Here is a 25,117-nt window from a genome sequence, read left to right as displayed (position 1 = left end):
CCGAGCGTGACACACACCAAGGAAACACAGACGGAAACAACATAGGCAGACAACATGCAGAGAGAGACACACACCAAGACAAACAGGAGGTTGCGAATGCTTTCATAATCCGTGGCACACCACGGCCCACAGCAAAAGCATTGAACACCGCACGCAAAACTCTATCCGTAGAAGCACATGCGGAAAACGCAAAGTTTTAAGAACGGAGCTGTAGAGAAACGGAGAGAGGATTTTAAATATTTTTGCATCTCTGCGAACTGTGCTGATGTGATGTGTTTAGTGTACACGCATTTAACATGCCGCTTTGTATTGTACATTGGTGACGTTGGTTGTGAGAATTGTTCTTTAACTTACCAATAAGCTGAACAATAATTGGTGCACTAAACGCTTGCGCACGTGACAATGTTTGGCTGTGTCAGGTGGTGGAGGGCCTTAACACAAATTTGGTCATACCATTACATGACCTCACCAAAAAAATCTATTATGAATCAAATATGACGTATTTAAATATCTCACCGCCCATTTTTATAACTTTAACTAGATTGCTTTGATTCTTAATAAACTCATTGGCTTAACTTGGATGAAAACAGCATTTCATTGGAATTGAAACTCATTAAATCAACTAATTTCTTTAGAACTGCTTTTTGTGTTTAGTTTGTTGCTCACTGACACGTATGGCCATTTAAATCCAGTAACATTACTGTGTTTCGACTTACGAACGGGGGCGGAGTGATCCCATGAGAGAATTACGTTTCTTATTTAGTTTGTTGTCCACTGACACATACGGCCATTTAAATCCAGTAACATTGCTGTGTTTCGACTTACGAACGGGGGCGGAGTGATCCCATGAGCGAATTACGTTTCTTGTTTAGTTTGTTGTCCACTGACACGTACGGCCAATTAAATCCAGTAACATTGCTGTGTTTCGACTTACGAGCGAGGGAGGGGTCCCGGGAACGAATTCCGTTTCCTAAGTCGGTGACTTGAGAGCACAATGCATTCAAATGACCGCGGTCCCTAACCCGGCGAATTCACCGTTGACGAAACTGGACTGGTGCGTTACTAAGAGAGCGAGAGACGAGGCCAGTTTGACGGGATGGGCTTCAGTTAAAGCTTAAATGTTGTTATTTTTTTTTGGTTAACACCGTCTCATTTTCTGGACGGGCTGATTGAAGGCTTCGTTATTTTTATTTCTATCTAGTGATTATCATTTGTTTTATTCAACCCCCTAGACAGAGGCGTTATTTTCTTCGCGAGGTTTTTTGGTCGAGAGAGGATATTTCACCTCCCAAACATCAGCCGGAAAACGCCACAGCGCGGTGAGATTGGACCACGTTTCACTCTCAAGCGTCACGGGGTTATAGACAGACGTGGTCGTGCAAAAAAGGCGAGTTGAGGCTTTTCGTGGACTTCGCACTCTGTGGTATCGTGTGTCTAGACCAGGGGTAGGGAAACTTTTTCTGCCAAGGGACATTTGGATATTTATAACATCATTCGCGGGGCCATGCAAAATTATCAACTTAAAAATTAGCCTGTTATATTTGGTCAAACATTTAATTAACTCACCCCTAATGTGATGTCTGGAACTGCTTCTCTTTGGGCGAGGCGTGTGATGTTAGCTGGTATTGATGATGTTGTTGCTACTCGCAACTGCTTTTCCAGGTTTGCTCCTCGATTTATTGAATTTCGAGTCCCGCCTGCGGTTGCCATGGCAGGGGCACACCAAATGATTTCCCCACCCCTGGTCTAGACGAAAAAAACACCTCCCACGTTAACACCCACGGTTTATTTAAAATAAACAATATTGCTGTGCTTTTCCCACCTGATGATGATTGCTTGTGTTGCAATCGAAACGTCGTGATTTATTTTAGTATTTTATTTTATACCTACGTGACTTTACCGAAAGAACCAGATCAACAACTCTGCCATATGCTCAAACTCTGGTCGGTGAATAGTGACCACGAGGCATTTCATCCGGAAGTGGGTTGGCAAAAGGGGCATCGTCGTACGTGTTGCCACATGGGCGGGCGAGGTTGCCTTCCACTCCTGCATAGGTGTCCAAGAATTCGAGCCATGGACGTATCAGGGGCCGTCCATAAATGACGTCACGCACCTAGGTGGGGGGGGGGGGGTCAGACATTTGTGACGAGGGGGGGGGGGGTATGAGAAATGTGACGCAACATCAAAATGCGCAACTTTAAATAAATAACACGTTCACAGGCCATACGTTCTGCTTAATTAAAAAGTGTTAAATTGTAAAAAAAAATCGTTCATGGTTACTCGTATTTATACAAATATATAATGTGTATGTACATACCAAGAACAGACAGCCAAACTAACAGCAGAAACTTTCCTAACAACCAATACAGACTCATCATGAAATTTGGCATTGTCTTCCCGTTCATCAACTCAGCACCTGAACACTGATGCAATATTCAGAAAGCGGATTAGCTGAACTATGCCTAACAGCTCGATGATTGAAAACTCTGAACACTTTGTATCCACATTATTTTTGGCCGCTGTGAAAAACATCTTGCGTGTCCACTTCTTGGTTCAACAGCCAATATTGTCCCTGCAGCTGAAAAACAGCACCCTTTACCACGAGAGGGATGAGATGAAACAGCATGAAGAATCGGCTACCACCTGTCACCAAGAACACATCCCACCAAGTCATTAATGCCATACTGGGGCCCACAGCCATCACCAGGAATATTGGTGTTATGATGACCTAGACAAAGCAGTGGCCCTTATGAAGTCACTGAACTATGCCCAGAGGCAACAGTGGTGCGAGACAGAGCAGAATCTGGATTTCACACATTCAAGCCCTCAAGTTTGCAACCTTTTCCACAAACTCTGCTTTGGCAAAGCATTAATTCACAGGCCAAACAAAGTAATTGAACATGCACAACTCCCACCGAAAGTAAACATTCTCTCTTCAAATCTCAATCAGGATGGCATGCGCGGTGGCTGCTCCAGTGCTGGAGCTGAGCGGGGACTTCCCGGCGTGGCTGGAGGCACAAGGCGTGAACCCGGAGGTGGCCCAGGCCATGGACTCGGAGCTGGGCATTCGGGACTACGGGGTCCTGCGCGCCTGCGTCAGGGACGGCCTCGTGCGGGCCGAGCTGCTGGCCACGGCACGCGACCGCCTGCCCTTCGGCTTCTATGCCGTGCTGCGGCAAGTGGTGAAGGCCCTGCAGAGCGCCGAGCCCCACGACGCTGGGACGCCGCTCTGGGACGCTGCTGCTGCCTCTCCTGGCAACGTGACGCTGGGGGGCCTGGTGGACGTGCTGCTCGCGCTGTTCAGCGGCTTGAGCCGGGAGCTGCTGATGTCCGTGCAGAGGTTGGATGACATGGACAATCATAAATATGTAGTGGCTTCTGCTTCATCAACAGGTTCAGTGAATTCTGTTGGCATGGAAGAGGAAATGCATCCATGTGAAGACAATGGTAATAAATAACTCAATTTTTTATGCAGTTATGTTTTTTCATTGAGAACTACAGGGCAGTGCCTTAATTTCATTCATGTCACTCGACGTATTTTATTTTTAACGTAACTATATTACAATAATTGCCCCTCTGCTCTCGAGTGCTGGGAAATACACATTCTTACTTTGCAGTCTTGATGCACTTGTTTAAATTGCATGTCACCATGGCATTCACACTGCATTATATTCTAGCCACTATTGATGTAATTGCACATAGTTGATTTCATTTAATTGTTTCGACTTGGATAGAATCCATGATGGTTGCAGTGCATCCCTTCTAAGCTGTGTAACCTCAACGGAAGGTCCGTATTTGCGTGCCAAAATGTCACGGGTTATTTTGCTACATTGTTGGGCAATACACGATATTTTTGACTCATCGGTTTCCTGATTTCAGCTGTGCCTCTGGTAGTGCAGGTATTACAGTAAAAGGAGCATTTTTGGGTACCAGGATAAATCTGATTTCTAAACATTTTTTCAAAGTAGTTAACCCCCCAGGGTAGGTTACCTGAGTTCAATTCCTGGCCATAATGATGAGGAGGTGTTGAGCTTATCCTGGCCGAGATTTCACTTTGTAACTTTTGTAGTCATAACCTGGGTGTTCTTCTTAAATCGGTGTCACCAACAGCAGGGAATGCTACAGTTTAACTGTCACAGTTGATTAAATGATTGAATGATGTTTAAAGTTAGAGCTCCTTTTTGTCTTTCGCTTGTTGTCCTTCCCTCCCACCTCCGATTAGCACAGTTGGCTACATATGGTGCAAAAGAAGTTCAACATAATACTAAGGTGTAATATTACTTGGTCTTCTAATTAATATTATTGTTAGTAATTTAGGTATTAAGGTCAAAAAAGGTAATTGTCATTAATTGTTCTCAGATATAGGGAAAAAAAAAAAAATTGCTGCAATGACTGCTCAATGTTGATCCAGTGATTTGTTTTTGATATGTCCAGCAAAAGGAGAAAAGAAGTCGACCACAGTCACAAATGACTCCAAACCAAACTCGATGGGGAAACTTATTAAAAGCGAGCCCCGTGAAGGTAAATTTATTTTCTTCATTGAACAAGTTACACCAACCACATTCTGTGTTTGCCATGGATTTAGTTGGCTTGAGTCCAGTTTAAATTCTGTGTGCGTGCTTGTACCTGGATGTTATGCAATCACAGTTATGTTTTCCAGTTACCAATGCTAACATTGAGTTGTGTGCTGCTAACTCAAGAAGAGGAGCAAGGCTCAGTTGAACACACTTCATTTTAGCCCCCTGCTATTTGTAAATGAATGTGTACGTACAACATATACAGATAATCCCCGAGTTACGATGGTCCGACTTACAATATTTTGATCTTACGATGGCGATACGACAAAATTGTAAAATATTTTAAATTTCGCGCGGTAGGCAAACGCAGCAGCGTACGAATCTTGGTAAGTACAGTACAATATGATACGTTACGATATGTTCAATGCATGTATGATACGTAGCTTTAGCGATTTAATTTTAGGGTTACCACGATACTATACGTTCAATGTATGTTAAAAGTTTTTATAGCAGATAGGATTGTTTCCTGAAAAAACTTTCTATTAAATTGCAGTTCATATAGGTAGGCTAAGAATTTACCTTGTTTTTTTTACTTTACATTTTACTGTGCAATACTGTATTGTAATTAATAAATCTATACAGTATATAGTTTATACGGTACTGTAAATTGCTGTTTTGCTAGATTATCACCATTCTTTAGGACTCCTGGGTAGGCTAGGCCATCTTCGACTTACGATATTTTTGACTTACGTTGGGGTCGTCGTAACGCATCTCCATCGTAAGTAGAGGACTACCTGTAATACATTGTTAAATGGTGACTAAGAGTAGCGAACTTCATGCATTAGAATCAATTCTGCACCTACTGAGGTTTTCCCCTTGTGTTATGTGATAAGGCATCACGTGATGGGACTAAGTATCCATTCAGATATCTCGCAGAGCAGCGCAACCATTCTGGTTTGCGAACAGCTGACAGAAGCAGATATCCCAGAGCTACCTCCGAGATGCCATAACGTGATGGTCGAAACATAAATGGGTATCACTTTCACAACCACCCTTTTAGACAGTGTAATATTTGACGCATGACAAACTGACTTTTTCTTTATTTTCAGAGCTGTAATTTAGCCAAAGAAATTTCAGAACCAGAATTAATGTCATTTTTTTGTGCAGTCATTAATGACTGCGCTGACACCAGCAGCTTCAATATACTTGAGAGCCTGGTTTAATCACGGGCAGCTGCCTGCAATCGAACCCAGGATCGCGGTGCAGTTCAGTAGTCTGATTTTTGAGTCACCCGGCAACCTCTTAAAGGACTTGTGTTCTCTTTTAATGGATTCATTTTAGAATGCTAATGTTGCAATAACATACAGTTGAATACAAGTTGTTTACATATATCTTACACTTTAATTGATAAAGATGTGAATAACATCAGTACGCATTCCACAATTGCATATTGTAAAAAATAAACCTTTGTATATATAAAGTTTAGTTGCAGTGCTTCTTAACACGTGGTAATGAACTGCTTTATTTTCTCTGAAGGTGATCATCTCTTGGGCTTCCACCCACATATCGTCCAAAATAATACCACACTTCCTGAATCAGGAGCAAACCTCACATGTGCAGCTAGTGATGAACCGCACGTCTTACCACGAGCGCTGTTGAAAGAAGCACAGCAAGAAGAATCGGCTGCCATCTCTGTCACCAAGAACACATCTCCCCAGCAACTGGAGATCCGAAAAATAAGGAACGTCATGACAAACCAGAAGCAGCCGCCCACTGTGAGTGAAACTGAGTCCCACAAGTTTGAACTTAAAGCCGATCCTGTACGAAACCCTCAGGCTGAAAGTTCTGGAGTGAAGCGATATTGGTGCGAGGTGTGCAAGAGTAGCTTTTCGTCACCTAGCGAACTGGAGGCCCACCTGTGCAGGCACACAGGCAAGAAGGTGCACCGTTGTGAGGTGTGCGGGCGTGTCTTCTTGCAGGCCACTGGTCTAACGATCCACCTGCGCACGCACACGGGCAAGGCGCCGTACACCTGTGAGGTGTGTGGTGATGGCTTTTGGCAGTCCAGCGACCTGAAGATCCACTTGTGCAAACACACGGGTGAGAAGCCATACAAGTGCGAGGTGTGCGGGCGCGGCTTTTACCGGGTGTTTGAGCGGAAGGTCCACATGCGCACACACACGGGGGAGAAGCCGCATATTTGCCAGGTTTGTGGACATAGATTTTTACGTTCCAGCGAGTTGAGAATCCACACACGCATTCATACCGGCGAGAAGCCGTACGTCTGCAAAGTGTGCGGGCACGAATTCTCGATCTCCAATGACCTGAAGAAGCACCTGCGGACGCACACGGGCGAGAAGCCATACTCTTGCTCGGTGTGCGGGCAGTGCTTCGCTCAGCGCTCACATGTGAAGAGTCACGAGCGATCAAAGCATTGCTTAGGGGAATCCCAAAAAGATGATTGAGAGGTGTCCCACCCACGTGGATTATCTCAAGTGTATGACATTTATCCAAGACCAATTAAAGGTAATTCAAAAATCAATAAAGGCCTGCATAGGCTTCCATAATAAAAACACAACTGATTAGATAAGTGTTCAAAATGTAAAGATAAGATTTTCTGTTGTGATTTTTAGTCGCCTCTTTTGGTTTTTGGTGTTCAAATTTGATTTTTAAAATGTATATGGTGATATCTTGATTTGAAGCTTTCGTGACTGCAGGAATCCATACTTTTTGGTTCTTTCGGTAAAGTCACGTAGATATAAAATACAATATGGTGATGTCCATTGGTGAAGTTAAGAATGAGACTTGATTCTGATGGACAAACCACAGGTAACCAAAGAAATTATTTTTCCTTGACTAATCGACAATTGAGAGTGTGGTGGTGAAGTTAATGTGAAAAAAGCAAACAGAAGAAATTGTCTGAAACCACAAAATACATGTCAGGGGAGAGGAGAAATATAAAAAGGGACGAAAAATCCAAGCTGAAAATTGAATCTCAGACCTCTAAGAAATCAGAGAACTCAACAATTATTAAAGACGCAAGTAATGAGAGCATGAAAGCAGACAATGGGAGGGTGATAAAAACAAAATGGAGGAATTTTATGTAGATCTCAGAAAAAACAAACTCATAACCTGGATGAGGAGGAAAAGAGCTGTCAGTTAAAGTAACATCTGCCCTTTGCAGAATCAAGAAAAAGGAGGGAGGGCGGAGTTTGGGGGGGAAGACACCCGGACGGATTGGTATATCTGTAAACGTCATCAAGCATCGAGCCCAAATTGTTGGAACAAAACTATCGGATTGTTCGCTTATTGTTTATACTGAAATGAAATACTGCAATAATGGAATGATGGCTCAATCACTCTTACGAAAACAGGTGATGAAATTGACTTGAATAACCACAGACCAATTAGCCTCATGTATATGTACATAAGTTCGCAATAATCATGAGAACAGAATAATTAAATATTTAGAAACCAACTAACCATGGGACAACCAGGATTCTGGAAATATTTCGATAACATCGATGTGATACAAGTGAATGGACCACTTAATTATTTCGGACAGTGCTGGCATGACAGGTTTAGTGGGGTTCAGATAAGGGGAGAGAGATGGGGACAACCTCAACCTCCATCAATTTGGGATGAGGCTGCATAGGTGGGAGAATGGGATTGCCATCTGCTTGGGGAAACGTGGCTGGCTAAATTGGGGAGGTATAAAAGGAGATCATGTGAGGTGCGTGGTTCAGAGTAGAATAGGCTCAGCTGCGACGCATGTGTGGCAGTAACGAAAACGCGTGGCCAAAATCGCCACACGATAGGGTCATGCCGTAAAGGATCCTGAATAAAGTTTTGGCTGTTTAAGAGCTGCTGGAGTTGTCTGTTCATCCTTTTGGTTTGGGGTCACACTTCCATATACCCTTAATTATATTTTTGGAAAAGACCATTGCATTTAACTTATTGTCCCCCGTGTTTGTGGACGATGAATGAGACGGGCGTCACGGTGGCGAGATGCTAACTACATCATCTGGTATAAAGGGGATCCTGACCCTGACGCCTATATATTTGGAGTTTGCATGTCTCTCCCCGTGGTCGCATGGATTTTTCTCCGGGTCCTCCGGCTATTCTCAACATTTAGAATCAACATCCGTTTTCAGTATTTGGCTACTATACATTTCCACGTGAAAAGCCACTTCGTTGAAATGTCATTTGTACTTGTTGTGCATCATACGCCCAAGGTGTTTTCAACAAACTTCCAGATTACTTCAGCACAAGCAAGACAGTTGAGTTTATAGTTTAGTGTGTTCACCTATACAATGCCAAAACCACCTAGGAGATCGAAGTGCACCTGAATAGCCAATTTGACAAAACATAACCCAGCAGCTATCTTCCTTAGAGTAACATTGGACAGAAGTCTGACATTTCATCCGCACCTTGAGAAGACAACCAGAAAGTTTCGTTCATGGAACTCTCTGCTGGATTTGCTGGCTGGCTCAATGTGGGGTACTGGCACCCAAAGACTACATATGGCAGGCTTCTCGCTGTTTTTCAGTTTCATTTATTTGGTATAGCCCTGTGAGCCATTCGGCTCTTGAATCGGGTGCAACCGCAACAAACAAAAACATGAACAAGAAAACATCTTAAAGTGACTATGTGATTAGTTATCGCAGAATATTGTGTACCCATATTGAGTCGGCTAAAATGCAATTAGTTGACACTTAGCTGATAGAATTTTGTGCATCCTGGCCCGCACACTTTACAGACATACAGCTTCTCGCCAGTATGAATGCGATTGTGGACCCTGAGCTCGCTGGACCAAAAAAAACCTATGCGCCTGTTTACCATATACAAGGTGGTCCAGATGTCTTGTGACACCCCCCCCCCCGCAATTAATTTACCCCAAACATGTATTCCTTTTCTGTTTTTAAATAAACTCCTTTTTAAAAAATTACGTTTCAGATATAAAAATGGGGGGGGGGGGGGGTCACAAGACATCTGGACCACGCTGTATATCCCCCCCCCTCCATTTTTAAAGACCACGGCATGCATGTGATGGTCTTGACGCGTTGCTTGCGTGGTCCACGTGTGTACGAGCGAGTTGCAAATGACCGCGATCCCTAAACCATTGAATTTGCCGTTGAGAAAACTGGAGGCGAGCAAACGAGAGGCCACGTGAGCACGGACCCAGCGGTGATGCCAGATCGGAGATTTCCACCCCCTTTTTGTGTAATTTTAAAGATTAAATTTATTTCGTTGGGAGGGGGAGAAGGTGGTTGGACTATTTAACGCGGAATATTTAGGGGTTTCCTCGGAACGTCGACAATTTTCTCGGATAAAATTCTGAGTTGTGACGTCGGCTTGCTGGTCCAGGTCTCTCATCAAAGCCACTTGGGGTTTTAGTTTAGCTGAGCGTAGCCGATTGAAAAAGCCACTGGTGTGTGTGTATCTTTATACATTTACGTGTATATAAACATCTGTTTAGAAAGCCTTTGAGTTGATGCTTGCGAGGTTGCGACATCGTTTATGGGTCGGTAAAGCAAAGTCTACACGGTAATGATGTACTCCGTTAGACTGTAGAGATTTTACCTCCAGATCTGGCATCGTTGCGCCACGAACTCCCAGAATTTCGCCTTTGATGTTAACGAAGCCTCCAAATTTCAGTCGTCTCGGCCTCCTGCTCCTCATTGTTCTCAATATTCTCATCTTTCATCCTTGAGGTCGGTGAAGCGAGTACTCATTTTTGGTAAGTTTATGCTTGTGGTGATGTATGACTGCTCCCCCAAATCAATAACCTTGCCAACGCGAACGTCCAGATAAGAATGAACGCTTCATTCGGGACCCAAACATCACCGCACCCCTCCTGGCTTTGACATTACGCCTCGCACAATCTGATGGCTTAAACCATGGGGTGGGAAACCTTTTTTCTGCCAAGGGCCATTTGGATATGTATACCATCATTCGCGGGGCCATACAAAATTATCAACTTTAAAAATTGTCCGTTATATTTGGTCAAACATTTAATTAACTCACCCCTAATGTGATGTCTGGAACTGCTTCTCTTTGGTGAGGCGTGTGATGTTAGCTGACTATTGATGATGTTGCTGCTACTCGCAACTGCTTTGCCAGGTTTGCTCCTAGATTTATTGAGTTTCGAGTTGCCTTGGCAGGGCCTCACCAAATGATTTCGTGGGCCTCACCAAATGATTTCGTGGGCCCTCATTACACCCCTGGCTGTAAACCATCAACCGCATCGGAACCTCGTCAACAATTCGATGCGCGCACCTCCTTGAATGGACAACTCAAAAAACCGAGCCAGGCAGTCGTGGTTGCGTTTGTGGTCGATGCAAACCCAAAAAACTATGGGCCCTTTCAATCTAGATTGGAAGTTTTCGTGACTGCAGGGATCCATACTCTGGTTATTTCGGTAAAGTCACGTAGGTATAAAATAAATTAAATCACGACGTTTCGGGCGCAACACAAGCGTCCGTCATCAGGTGGGATATTCACAGCAAGAAACAATTGCTGAAGTGGAAAAAAAATGTGGTTTCAGACAATTTCTTCTGTTTGCTTTTTTCACGTTAAATTCACCACCACACTTTCAATTGTCGATTTGTCAAGGAAAATCATTTATTTGGTAACCTGTGGTTTGTCCATCAGAATCAAGTCTCATTCCTAACTTCACCAATGGACACCACCATATTTTATTTAAAACCTACGTGACTTTACCGAAATAACCAAAGAGTATGGGCCCTATCGTGAAAACCACTTTGATTTTTTTTCATTAGAGGAGGAATGGCAAAACTCTCACGAACTCGTCTCCCTGGAGCCAGCAGACCTCGACGTTGACATTTCTTGTTTAGCTCTTGACGTTATTTCTACACGCAAAGTTCGTTTAGAGTAAATCATCCGCCGTTAGCCATTATCGATCCACTACTAGATTGCAGAGGTGTCTCAATTCCCCTTGATTGGACCAGGGGGTGAAATTAACGCCGCTTCGAGGCGCACGAAACATGCCAAGGGTCACCACTTGACGGATACATGCAGTAATTTTAAGTCCACCGAATACATTCATGTACACCTCTTATCAGTGCATACCTTATAGACCAATTCAGACCTTATTTGTCAGTCACCCCGTGCCCTTATAAATCTCAAAGTTAATCTTACAGTCCCATCACATGGGAGAAACAAACAAATCAACAGTAATTGAGATTTATTTTTTTGCCCGTATTGAAACTATCTTGATTTGAAGCTTTCGTGGTTCTTTTGGTAAAGTCACGTAGGTAGCAATAAAATAAAATTCATTTATTTTAGTTTTCGTTCGACCTACGTGACTTTACCGAAAGAACCAAAGAGTACGTATTGAAACGGTTGTACGGCGTATGGACCTGCACTCGCATTCCTTGTACAAGAATATGGGTAAACCATATGGGTTGACGGGTATGTGAATATGAGAAAAAAAACAATGTACAGTAATAATCTAGGGGAAATATAACGGTGATTTGATTTACAAAAATGAGGCTAAAGAACGTGAATTGCACCCTATAATTCTAAATGTATAACATTACGAGATCGTTTATGGAAAGGAGCATGGCCTAATTTAGGCAAAAACAATAATATGAACAAATTGGCTTAAGAGCAGACAAAAAAAACACTTATAAAGAGGTTTAGCTGTTCAAATGTGTTGGGGCAATCCTAACCATCAATGTTTCTTCATACTCTGCTTTGGTTAGGGTTGAATATGCAGTAGACACAGTTGAGAGGACGAGTGATTGTAGAATCTACGGACGTCAGTTCAAGGTAAAGGCCAGACCAAACTTATTCTTCATTAACACTAGGTACGATTCAGTGAACGGTTGGTACGTCTTCTGATGGGAGGATCTTGATCTCAGATATATGCAACAGAGTTGTGGAATATACTCCAACGAAACAATGTTTTATTTCACCAGGTAAAGCCCACTGAACTATGGTAGCTCTTTTCAGAAGTGACCTGGCCACAAATATGGCTCAACGAATTGGCTTATCACGTGGAAATTTATACCGGCCAAATAATATAGTTATTTGCATACACATTGAAAGACAAATGTGATCCAATGCTTTTCTCTCCATTCCTTAGATACCGATTTTATGTATGACAAAATAACTCAAAATGCTCCCAATTTCATCAGATTTAAGAAATTAAGCAGTATTGAAGTGTGGCTAGTTGCTTGGATGGGTAAAAACCATGCCCAAACAGGTTGTCATAAGCTATAGGGGTACACCTGGGCAGAAGGGTGCAGTACAGAAAAAGCTCCAGCCATCACCAACCTGCACTGGTCAAATAATCCCCATGACCAACATGATGTTGGAAGGTCCTCATTTATTGGATAAACACCATGATGGGAGTCTCCTTGTTGTCAACGTGGATTTTGGAGAAGATTCTGCACTTTAATTTCAAAAAAAATGCACTACTTGGTTCATCTTTTTTAATTCAAATTTATAAGTTCAAATATAAAATGTATTAATCTCCAACATCCCATCAGAATGGCGTGCACGGTGGCTGCCCCATTGCTTGGGCAAATTGGGAACTTCTCGGCGTGGCTGGAGGCACAGGGTGTGAACGCAGAGGTGGCCCAGGCCATGAACTCGGAGCTGGGCATCCGGGACTACGGGGTCCTACGCGCCTGTGTCGGGGACGGCCTCGTGCGGGCCGAGCTGCTGGCCGCGGCTCGCGACCGCCTGCCCTTTGGCTTCTACGCCGTGCTGCGACAGGTGGTGAAGGCCCTGCGGGGCGCTGAGCCACACGACCCTGGGACGCCGTGCTGGAACGATGCTGCTGCCGCCGCCGCCTCCACATCCTCTCCTGGAGACGTGATGCTGGGAGGCCTGATGGACGTGCTGCTCGCGCTGTTTAGCAGCTTGAGCCGGGAACTGCTGCTGTCCGTGCAGAGGATTGGGAAATTGGATGGAGTTAAACATCCCACAGCTTCAACGGAAATATCCTATAGTCTTGAAAACGAGACCATTGAAACGAATCATAATTCGAGTGTGGAAAATGGTATGAAATGCATCGGCCTATTAATCAACATTGTATTATTTGAATAAGGTTGACTGAGCAATGAAGAGTATAAGATGTTAGGTAAATTCTAACAAGTATTTCAAGTTGCACTCTTTGCTATCATAAGCTTTTGGTCCAATCAAATGAGTTCTACCAGTTTCTTGCCATTAAACCACATGGTATAATATACACAACACACTTGCCTCATAACAAGCCACATGATTCTCTAGTCAGCACGACATTACTAAACGAGTCATTTTACATTAAATATGCTCGTTTTGATCTATAAAATATTTGACGTGGTATCTGAATTTACAATTTAAAAGAACAGACTTAGCAAGGCCATACTTGCGGATGATATTTGGCCATGCCAGTCGGTATGAATTGATGATAACCGTGACTGGGAATCAAAATCGGGTTTCCATAGTTCATAACTAATCACTGCTACCACTCGACTGAATGTACTATGTTAGTTGATCCTTTCGGTATTAAGAGTAAGGGGTAATCTGTCATAAGAAATGATGCAATAACTGCAATGTTGATTAATTTGTTTTGCATTTGTATATAGACAATGGAGAAGATGGGTCAACTCTGTACCCAAGTGACCTCACACCCGGCTTGGCTGTGAATCACATCAAAACGGAATTCTTTGCAGGTAAACTCTTTTCTCAATTCAACAAACACTTGCTTACTCACTGTCGAGTTCTCCAGGTGCAGTTTCCAATTACCACTTTTACGCTGCCTCCAAACATTCCTACGTGTGTGCTTGTTGCGTTTCATTTAATTGCATTTTATGTCTCCTAGATTCCGAAGGTGAACATAACTTGGGTGACCACCCTGACCTCTCTGGTCCAGACCTCTGTCAGCAACCACAGCATGCAATGGGTGAAATGCATGGTGATGAAACAGCTGGCACCTCTGGCTCCATGAAGACTGAGCAGCAACTCTCACATTTTCAGAACGATACGGACAAGGTCACGGAAAACTACAGCCAAAATACTATTTCCATCAACGAGGGAGAGCCGTGTGATTTTAAGCTTGACAATCAGAATGCCCTAACTCCTCGACCAGGATGTACTGTAAAGAAACTGCCGCTCAGTTGCGAGGTGTGTGGGCGTGTGTTCTCCAGGTCCAGCAATTTGAAGGGCCACCTGCTCACACACACGGGTGAGAAGCCACACCGCTGTGATGTGTGTGGGCGCAGGTTTTTGCGTGCCAGTGTCCTGAAGACCCACCAATACGTGCATACGGGCGAGAAGCCGTTCCGCTGCGAGGTGTGCGGGCGTGGCTTCCTGCGAGCCACCGAACTGAAGGTGCACCATCGCAAGCACACGGGCGAGAAGCCATACAGCTGCCAGGTGTGCGGGCAAGGCTTCATGCTGCCCAGTGCCCTGAAGATACACCTGCGCACGCACACGGGCGAGAAGCCGTACTCTTGCAGGGTGTGCGGGCAGTGCTTCACTCGAAGCAATTACATGAAGAACCACGAGCGAACACGACATGGCCTGGAGAGATCACAAAAAGATGTTTGACATTGTCCCACGTGCATGTCTCGTGGATGATCTGTACCCCAGGTGACCTTGCGATAGTGAGCGGCTCTCAATCAGAAGGTTGCGAGTTCAAATCCTCGGTTGGGGGTTGACTTGGCCCATCCTTTTTCAGGGCACGTTAAAATGAGTACCGTTCAAATGTGTAGCACTGCATACAGCCTAGTGTGTGGAGTGGCCAATGGGGGTAGCCTGCATATTAGCCGCACTCCCCATTCTTTGGGGTAACTTAGCGGTCTTTGACCACCATACTTGCACTCAGCTCTTGTGCTTCCAAGTTAGTTGCTTGTGTGTGGCATTGAGTACACCCCGGTACATTGCTCGGCTAAGGGGCCGTCCATAAATGACGTCACGCACCTGGGGGAGGGAGGGGTCAGATATTTGTGACGATGTGTGACGAGGGGGGGGAGTTTGAGAAATGTGACGTCACATCAAAATGTGCAACTTTAAATATAGAATTATAACAACACTAATTTTGATTAATTTTCATTATTAACTATTTGATTATTTAAATTTACTAAGGTCACCTTTTATTTATTCCATGAAGGAGCATTTTGCTTCTCCATGAGAGAATGGAGAAGCATACATTTAGAATTTGTTTAATGATTGTTATTAAATATTTTGATTCTAATGATTCTACCAGGGTTTTTCATTCTGTGGAATGAATATATGATTGTTATAATTGTACTCTCCATTTTGCTTCGTTCTACTACAAAGTTTCAAGTATGTTTTTTATAGTTATAATTACTTTTAATATTTTATAATTATAAGATAATTTCAATATAATATTCTAAACATCTGCACTTTTAGTTAGACGTTGAATATTTTCAAGTAAATTTTATGCTAAATTTAAGCTTTCCAACACCTTATTAATACGTGTTTTCTCCTACAACATCAGAGTGCAGCGCCACATTAAATATGCACTACAATGACTATAGTTTAAATCGATTTGAAGCATGTTCTATTTTCAAAATGAAAATATGGTTTTGGGGGGGGGGGGGCAGAGCTTTGTGACGTCATATTTGAGGGGGTCTGACTTTTTGTGACGCCGTGTGACGAGTGGGGGGGGGGGTCAAAAATTGTCCAGAATTCAACGTTTACAAAATAAATCGTGGGATTTTTTTGCCATTCCCACTGTTTCGTGTGTGTTACAAATGCCGGGTGATCAAATGGTGGTAGGGTGGTGGTGCGATATGGTGGTGGGGGGTGTGGTGGGTGGGGGGATGGTGGGTGGGGGTGCGAGTGGTGGTGGGGGGTGGGTGTGTGTGTTGGTGGGTGCGTGTGTTGGGTGCGTATGGGGGGGGTGGGGGTGCGTGTGGTGGTGGGGGGGGTGATGGGGGGTGAGATGTGGTGGGGGGGTGTGGGGGGATGGTGGGTGGGGGTGCGTGTGGTGGTGGGGGTGCGTGTGGGGGGGGTGTTGTGGTGGGGGGTGGTGTTGTGGTGGGGGGGGTGGATGGGGGTGCGTGTTGTGGTGGGGGGGTAGGTGGAGGTGCGTGTGGTGGTGGGGGGGGTGTGGTGGTGGGGGGGGGATGGTGGGTGGGGTGCGTGTGGTGGTGGGTGGGGGTGTGGTGGTGGGGGGGTGGAGTTTGCCACTGCATGCAAATGACCACGGTCCCTAAAAAAACCTCGCGAGTGACACGGCCAGAGGGCCCGAGTGGTACCAGATTGGAGGTTTTTGCCTCCACGTTATTGAGGCGATACGATAACATTTGCGTATATTTATGTTATTTCGAGGGTAGCTTTAGTCGTAAAGGGTAGGGCTTGCCTGAATTCCAGGTCTTTCACCAAGCCCAACATGTTTTGCCGAGCTGCTGATGGAATATACGTCGCAAGTGTCATTTTTTTAAAATTACTTTAAAAAAAACTATAAACATTTTTCCGACATTTTTTTACAAGCGAATTTTTTTTTTTGCAATAAATTCGTTCGAGAGCAATTTTTCTTTTTAAAACGCCGCATAAGTTGTTTTTGTACTTGAAAGCTAGAGGTTTTTTTTACCTTCAGCTCTGGCATCGGCCGCAACTTTGCCGTGGCTGAGGTTTTGACGGAGGAGGAGCGGCAGCGGCAACAACAACAACAACAGAAGCAGCAGCTTCGTCTCGGCCCTCCATCTTCTCTGGGGGAGTCGATAACGTGAGTACTCATTAACGACACAGCAGTTAATGATTCCCCACACACCTCGTAACGTCGAGACATGTTCAATCCACTGCTGGATGAAGCCCTCAACGGGACCGAGTCGCCGCCGCCGCCGCCTCCTCTCGGTTGCCTGGGCACGCGAATTCGGAATTGCCATCAGTTTTATTTGTTGGGCACATTGAAGCCAGGCATCTAACGTTTCCGATTGTGTTAAGACGCTCAACAACAACAAAAAGCCCCGAGGGGTAGTTGCTGCTGCTGCTGTTGATGATGATGGTGGTTGATGGTGATGCAATTCAACGCGTGGCCCACTTGGCTTCTCCAAATCGCCAATCGCATTCTAATCTTGCCGATGTAAAGACATGTTTGTGCATTGTGTGAGTGGAATACGTGTGTCCTGTATCGCAGGCAACATAATTGTCGGCTTGTTTTGTTGCTTAGGTTCTTGCGCGTTCGATTTAGTTTGGTGTCGAATTAGGAACCGTGTCCCATTCCCAATGAACATCTGGCAGGTCACCCGCATTGGTTCGGCAAGCCTGACTGTTGATGAGGCACCGAAGGTCGAAACCGGTCCGTATTTTGCTTATGTTTGCCCAATGCTGATGATATGCGTTCCCGAAGGCAGTGAATCCGATGGGGGTATGTCAAATATATTGGGGGGGGGCTGGGGGGTTGTTGTTTTGCTAAGAGGTGGTAAGTGAAGAAGGAGGCTTCCTCCTTCATGTCTCCTGTCCAACCTATACGGTCGTCTTTTCCCAATATTCTGCACAGGCCATCACGTCTGGTATTGGCACTGCCAAATCTTGAGGTGTGCCATTATTGTGTGGTGCTGCAGGGCATCTCATGAGATGGTGCATGATTTGCTTCTCCCAACAAGCACCATTATTTCATGAGAGAGTTCCATCTGCCATGTGGAATTGGAGGCGTATTGTTTGCTAATGTATTAGTATATATAAAACATGCTGTTATTGGTGATTTAGTACGTATCTTATGGCCAAATCGCCCATAATGGCCCCCGATCCCAGAAAAGTAACTAGGTTGAGCCTGGAAAAGCACTTGGAGCAATCCCAGGTGGCCAGGAAAACCTGAAACCCAATTGCATACTGGGTGAAAAATTACCAAATTAAAAACATGTTTATAGTAGCCCCGCGACATAGGTACCATCAAAAAGAATAGGTGATATGGGCCAATCACAAATTAAACTGCTTGGAGGGTACACCAGCAAGTATGTTTTTGAGGGGAAAATCTCCAGATATAAGTTGATCACCAATTGTGTCACCATACTTCACCATGCTGGCCCGTGCATGTTGGTGAAGGGAGTAAGTATTTTCTCACCTCTTGCAGAGTATTTCACTGGTGTATGTGCTCCTAATCAGTGTATCCTCTCAGGTCTTTGAACTCTCAAGCTTCCTAGCCATATTATGGCAGTGGGTACATTTGTGAAGGGAAAATGGCTGTACATTTCTATATTTGCTGGCATATATCAATTCTTAAAATATGGGGCCCAAGGCATTACAGCGAACGAGTCCTTTGAAGGTAAATATGCAGATTTGGGGTCCATCATAAAAATTATAGGGAACTATCGTTAAATAGCAATACTTTGTGGGGTTTTTTCACCAAACTAATGGTAGCACTATCAATAGTTTGTAAAAATATATATTTCGCCCATCAACTAGCTACATGGTTGGCAGCAGAAGGCATTGCAGCAACATCCATTGATGTACTGTTGTTGTTATGCTCCCATATCTGTGCTGCTCGCCTCCAACTACACGGAATGACCAGCATGGTGATGTATGGGGAAATAACAACTGTGATCACCACACCTTAGGCCCCCATTCAGCAATGGATTTACTAAAAGTTTTGTACACGTCTGCCCTTTAACAACATGGGCAGACAAGGAGAGTCATCTTGTCTTCAATATGATTTGAGAGAAGACTTGATCGCTTGAAGAATGAATGCTTGAAGTTTGGTTGGTTTAATAAATTGTATATGTAAAATTTACTTATCTCTGCACATGTCAGAATGGCGTGTAAGGTGGCGGCCCCATTGCTGGAGCCGAGCGGTGACTTCCCGGCGTGGCTGGAGACGCAGGGCGTGAACGCGGAGGTGGCCCAGGCCATGGACTCGGAGCTGGGCATCCGGGACTACGGGGTCCTGCGCGCCTGCGTCGGGGACGGCCTCGTGCGGGCCGAGCTGCTGTCCACGGCGCGTGACCGCCTGCCCTTCGGCTTCTACGCCGTGCTGCGGCAGGTGGTGAAGGCCCTGCAGGGCGCCGAGCACCACGACGTTGGGACGCCGCGCTGGGATGCCGCCACCTCTCCCGGCGACGTCACGCTGGGAGGCCTGGTGGACGTGCTGCTGGCTCTGTTCAGCGGTTTGAGCCGAGAGCTGCTGGTATCTATGCAGAGGCTCGCCGAGTGGGATGGAGTTAAAAATCTTACAGCGTCATCGGCAGCAGTTTCTGAGAGTCTGGAAGATGAAACAACTGAAATGAATCATAGTGTGCAAAATGGTATTAAATGCACCAACCTATAAATCCATACAATGTCATAAATGAGTATTGTTTGGCAGTGGTGTTGGGTAGATCCTCATTGGGATTTGAAGTTGTTGCCCACTTTTGTGTCATAAGTCTTTAATTTACTAACATTAATCCCATACTTTCCTTGACATTCAACCACATGCTACAATGTTAATCAGACTCAGACTATTTATCCTGGAGGAATCCGATGGGCTATGAAGCTCTTTTTCACAGATGTCCATACATTTCTCCCCAATAACAGGACACATTTGAATCATGTACTGTAGTTGACATTTATTATCAGAGTTGGCACGACATAAGTAAGTGATATCCACAATTGTTTGAGCATTAATATGCTCAGGTGTTTTGATATTTCAAAAGCATTTGACGTATCTTAATTTCTCATTTACAAGTTTGGATTAAGCAGCAAGGTTAGTGGCTGGTTTTTATATTTACTGGAGATGAAACAATTAAACCTGGTAATATATCACATTTTTTTCTCCAGGCTATGTGTATTTCCTCGATTCTATATTTTGGCATTTACAGTGTTGTTTTCCTGTTATAATTTACAACCATTTGTAAATTCATGGGACCTTTTTGCCAGGATCAAAGTATGAAAAATAAGAATAGGTTTTACCCTTTCTGGCAATAAAACAGGTGTTAAGATTTTAAAACACTAAACAGATGCCTCTTGCAAGGAATCAAGTCTGCATTAACCACACGTACTTGTGAACATGCAAAAAAAATTCCGATAATATATGCATTGTCTTTGAAACTGATTGTCCTACACCAAAGACAGCCTTCTTTATGGCCTAGTTTCACCAGTGTCACCACAGAACGCCAAAAGGCGAGCAGCTCAAAGTCAATGCACATATCAGAGCATCTATAGCTCGGTGAGCAGCTATATAATGGAACCCTTTTGCCAGTTTCAAAGTATGAAATATAATAATAGGTTTTACCATTTCTAGCAATATAAAAACATGTCAATTCACTGCCGGATGAAGGCCCTCCCACACCCTACCAGTTGTGGAGGTTGTCTGGTTATAGTTCATATCGGTCACTGTAGGTTGTTAATGGGGCAGGAGGAGGAACAGGGACCCATCACCGCTATTGTTAGCCTTGACTGAGAAACTCACTTAATCAGGTTGCTGATATACTACAGGTCATGTCATATTTGCCAAACACTGATGCAATGACTGCTTACAACGTTGAATCATTTGTTTTTTATCTGTACAGACAAAGCGGAAGAAAGTTCAACTCCATTAAAAAATGATGCCAAATCCAGCTTGACATTGAACCGAATCAAAAACGAGTCCTTTGAAGGTAAATACTTTTCTCGATTTAATTAACACAAGCCACATTCAACAACGTCGGTCTTTTCTTTAAGCACACATGCCAATGATATAACGGCCTCTCATATAGTGCTTCCATTATGGTATATGCACTTGTTTTGAGTGTAATTTCGTCATTTCGGTTTGTTTCCTAGATTCAGTTGCTGATTTTACATGTGCTGTGCTACTTTCTCGAGCTTTGAAGCAAAGCTAATTAGGACGCACTTCGAACGAACCTCTCGGTGTGTACGAGTTAATTTGGAGATGTGTAAAGCAGGTGTTCATGTATCTCTTGAGGTCATCCATATATGCGCTGGGTCATCTCCCTAGAAGGATTTGTGTGATTTATATGACAATATATTTACATGGATATTGACAGTATTGAGTGGGCTATCTTAATTTAAATGCCATGTTTTCATTGATAGAGATTTGAACATTGCTTAATTTTTCTATTTTCACGTTTAATTCATTACACTTACGAATTTGTATGTCAGTACTTTAACCAGTCAAAATGCTTTGTTTTCTGTTGAAGGTGAACGTAATTTGAGTGGCCACTCTGAACTCGTCATCCAAAATGTGACTTCATTGTCACCTTCGAGCAAAAGCCGTGCATCCACATCTCGTGCTGGGACCTGTCGGGAGTTACAGCAGGCGGCAGGTGAAATGGATGATGAAGAAACAGCTGGTACCTCTGGAGCCAAGAGGACATCCCAGCCGTTGACAGAGCAATGCTTTTTTTTTACGGGCGACACTGCTAAGAAGAGTGTCTCCGTATACCAAAGCGAGAAGCGCTCCATCTTCGCTGAGGGAGAGTCAGATGATTTTAAACTCAAGAAACCCGATGCCTTAAAGATGTCTCAGCCAGAATGTACCGGAGAGAAGTCGCCGCTCAGCTGCGAGGTGTGCGGGCGTGTGTTCTCAAAGTCGAGCAGCTTAAAGGTCCACCTGCGCACGCACACGGGCGAGAAGCCGCACCGCTGTGACGTGTGCGGGCGCGGGTTTTCACGGGCCAGCTGCCTGAAGATCCACCAGCACATGCACACGGGCGAGAAGCCGTTCCGATGCGAGGTCTGTGGCCGTGGTTTCTCTCGCTCCAGTGACCTGAAGATGCACCTGTACACGCACACGGGGGAGAAGCCGTACAGCTGCGAGGTGTGCGGCCACGGCTTCCTGCAGCCCAACGTCCTGAAGATCCACCTGCGCACGCACACGGGCGAGAAGCCGTACAGCTGTGAGGTGTGCGGCCACGGCTTCTCGCGGCTCAACGTCCTGAAGATCCACCAGCGCACGCACACGGGCGAGAAGCCGTACAGCTGCAAGATCTGCGGGCGTGGGTTCTCGCATCCGAACTACCTGAAGAAGCACTTGCCGATGCACACGGGCGAGAAGCCGCACAACTGCGAGGTGTGTGGCCGCGGGTTCTCGCACCTCAACTACCTGAAAAAGCACCTGCGAACGCACACGGGCGAGAAGCCGTACTGCTGCAAGGTGTGCGGGCGGAGCTTTTTGCATCCCAGCTACCTAAAGAGCCACCTCCGGATGCACACGGGCGAGAAGCCGTTCAGCTGCACAATCTGCGGACAGCGCTTCTCGCAAAGCTATCACATGAAGTCTCACGAGCAGACGCAGCATGGCATGGATAAATCGCAGCAAGAGATGGATTGATCATATCTCGCATAAACTCCACGGCTCATCGAGGGGCTCAAAATGTATGAAATGTTATAAAGCTGATTTAGTTTGTAGAAAAAATTGAAAACTAATTACACATGCAACTGGTAACATGTATTTTAGATGTCTATATGTATAGCTCTTTTGTCAGTCCACTGCTGGATGAGGGTCTCTCCATGCCATGCAGGTTGTGGGTGTAACTTGACGGTATTCACCTCGCTGGTCAGTGCGAGTTGGTGAAGGTGGGAGCATCGTATGGCACACAGATGGACTTTCCGGCCTTCAGTACCTGTTTTACGCATGGTGGTTACCCATCCTAGTACTATCCAGCAGAGGTGTGGACTCGAGTCATGTGACTTGGACTCGAGTCAGACTCGAGTCATGAATTTGATGACTTGCGACTCGACTTGGACTTGCATAACAATGACTTTGTCCCACCTCTGCTATCCAGGCTTAACTCTGCTTAGCTTTTGAGATATGCTGGGACAAGGCACATTCTGGGTCATTTGGTCATAAGGATGTTAATAAGAAAGTGCTTTTCCGAGGAAATGTTTGGTCGCACTACTGTTTTGCCTTTCCCTCGACACTTGAACACCCTCATAAAACTATCAAAGCAATCCCGCTATGCCCCTAGCCTCCATGTGTACTTGCTTGGTTTCAATGACAATGTTTACACGTCCAGGTATAACGTGGCATATCCAACTCGCTTGGCACTCAGGTATAGGCAGATAATTTGAAAATGTCAGATATGTGAACATTAGAAAAAATTACAGTTAACACCATACACATTTAGGTTCCTGGATAAAATGAGGTGCAAACTGCTTTACACATGGGGAAATGCTTAGAAGTGATAAAGAATACAATACTATATGGTATCCAATATATAAGACAAGGTTGCTCCAAATGTTGAAAATAGCTAAACTCCAAAGGATTCTAAACAAGGAGTATTACATTCTAGATTAGAAGTTTTCGTGACTGCAAGGATCCATAATCTTTGGTTCTTTCGGTAAAGTCACGTAGGTATAAAATATAAATTAAATCACGACGTTTCGGGCACAACACAAGCGTCCGTCATCAGGTGGGGACAACCACAGCAAGAAACAATTGCTGAAGTAGGCTAAAGAGCTGCTTGTAACAAGGGGTTATATAGACGAGGGAGGGGGGAGGAGCCAAGGATAGAGAGTGTGGGTAAGGAGTACAGTATTACACTTTATCCATCCAGGCAAAGAGTGGATGTCGACCGTTTCTGTTATAACACTGTCCAGTCAGTCGATGGTCCAAGAGACTCGTGGTTTTGTCAGATCGATTGTTGCCGCAACAGTTCTTCATCGCTTACTCGTCCCTGACGATGGTGATGATGTGAACTAACTGGACGGTAAATTACACTTAATAGCTTCTCAATGATTAAAGAAGTCATTGCATTTTTGTGTACATGATTTCTGCCATGTTAACCAATGTTGGGACGTGCATTATTTTCGCTGCCTCTGTCATCAGGGCATCGCTTGCTTTCTGTAGCCATGATAGACATGGCCGATGCCATTTTCTCGGAACTGGGTATGGGCGGTTGATTGGTCAGGGTGGATATTTGAAGGTCAGGTTTGTGATGTACTGTATACAGATCCTACTGTAGGCAGGGCTCTTTGTGTAAATAAAAATTGTGTGAACAGTATCAGTGGTCACTTTTTGTTATTTTGACGATTGTTTAACAAGGAAAGCGTCTACCGAGTCCAAAAAGTTTCAAGACGATCCGGCTAGGTTTTCACAGTAGTGTGCCACAATTCGTATATTTCCCAATAAAGTAACTGTTTTGTGAGTAATTGTTTCAAGTTTGACAATTCATTATTTTCTTGCTGAAAAGTAGCATTGACATTCAAATATATTTTCTGAGAATTGGATTGGGATATTTACTTTTGGCGACATCCAAGGTCGCCAAAATTAAATGTTCCCTGTTTTATTGTGAATAATACATGTATATCCAGTACAATTAATGTTTACATTGGGGATAATTTGTCCATTTTTGACCATGTTGGTACAGCGTGATGTATGTAGACCACGAGTTGGGGCCCCTTTGACAACCACCATAAGAAAACATGCATTTAGATAATGATTTACCTGCTATACATTTCCACGTGATGAAACACGTTGTTGAACTATGATATGTGGCCAGGCCGCTTTTGAAAAATTATTTAATAGCTCAGTGGGCCTTACCTGGTAATATAAAAAGTGTTCAGTTTTATTTGTATATTTTTTAAAGTGATTTCTTTATCTTTCCTATACTTTGCACTCCTATCGTGTTTTGTATTGTTATTGTAACGTTATTACTGGTCCACATTGGACTTATGTGAAAAAGAGCTGTATAACTCGTCGAATT

General features: G+C 44.3%; 2 protein-coding genes across 2 annotated transcripts; both read left to right on the top strand.

Moving 5' to 3' along the window:
- Positions 1 to 704: 704 nt before the first annotated feature.
- LOC144948431 (uncharacterized) lies at positions 705 to 24,415 on the top strand. The gene is made up of 8 exons (XM_078877894.1): positions 705 to 1,387; positions 2,951 to 3,447; positions 4,435 to 4,521; positions 6,054 to 6,979; positions 17,075 to 17,226; positions 19,251 to 19,741; positions 20,984 to 21,070; positions 21,611 to 24,415. The coding sequence occupies exons 2-8, from the start codon at positions 2,952 to 2,954 to the stop codon at positions 22,741 to 22,743; spliced, it is 3,372 nt and encodes a 1,123-aa protein (XP_078734020.1). The 5' UTR covers positions 705 to 1,387; position 2,951; the 3' UTR covers positions 22,744 to 24,415.
- Positions 9,673 to 16,000, top strand: LOC144952815 (uncharacterized). The gene is made up of 4 exons (XM_078883286.1): positions 9,673 to 10,257; positions 13,034 to 13,548; positions 14,117 to 14,203; positions 14,353 to 16,000. The coding sequence occupies exons 2-4, from the start codon at positions 13,035 to 13,037 to the stop codon at positions 15,078 to 15,080; spliced, it is 1,329 nt and encodes a 442-aa protein (XP_078739412.1). The 5' UTR covers positions 9,673 to 10,257; position 13,034; the 3' UTR covers positions 15,081 to 16,000.
- Positions 24,416 to 25,117: the final 702 nt, after the last annotated feature.

Source organism: Lampetra fluviatilis, chromosome 3, assembly GCF_964198595.1.
Source record: "Lampetra fluviatilis chromosome 3, kcLamFluv1.1, whole genome shotgun sequence".
NCBI classification, from domain to species: domain Eukaryota; kingdom Metazoa; phylum Chordata; class Hyperoartia; order Petromyzontiformes; family Petromyzontidae; genus Lampetra; species Lampetra fluviatilis.
This window is presented reverse-complemented; position numbering and strand designations above follow the sequence as displayed.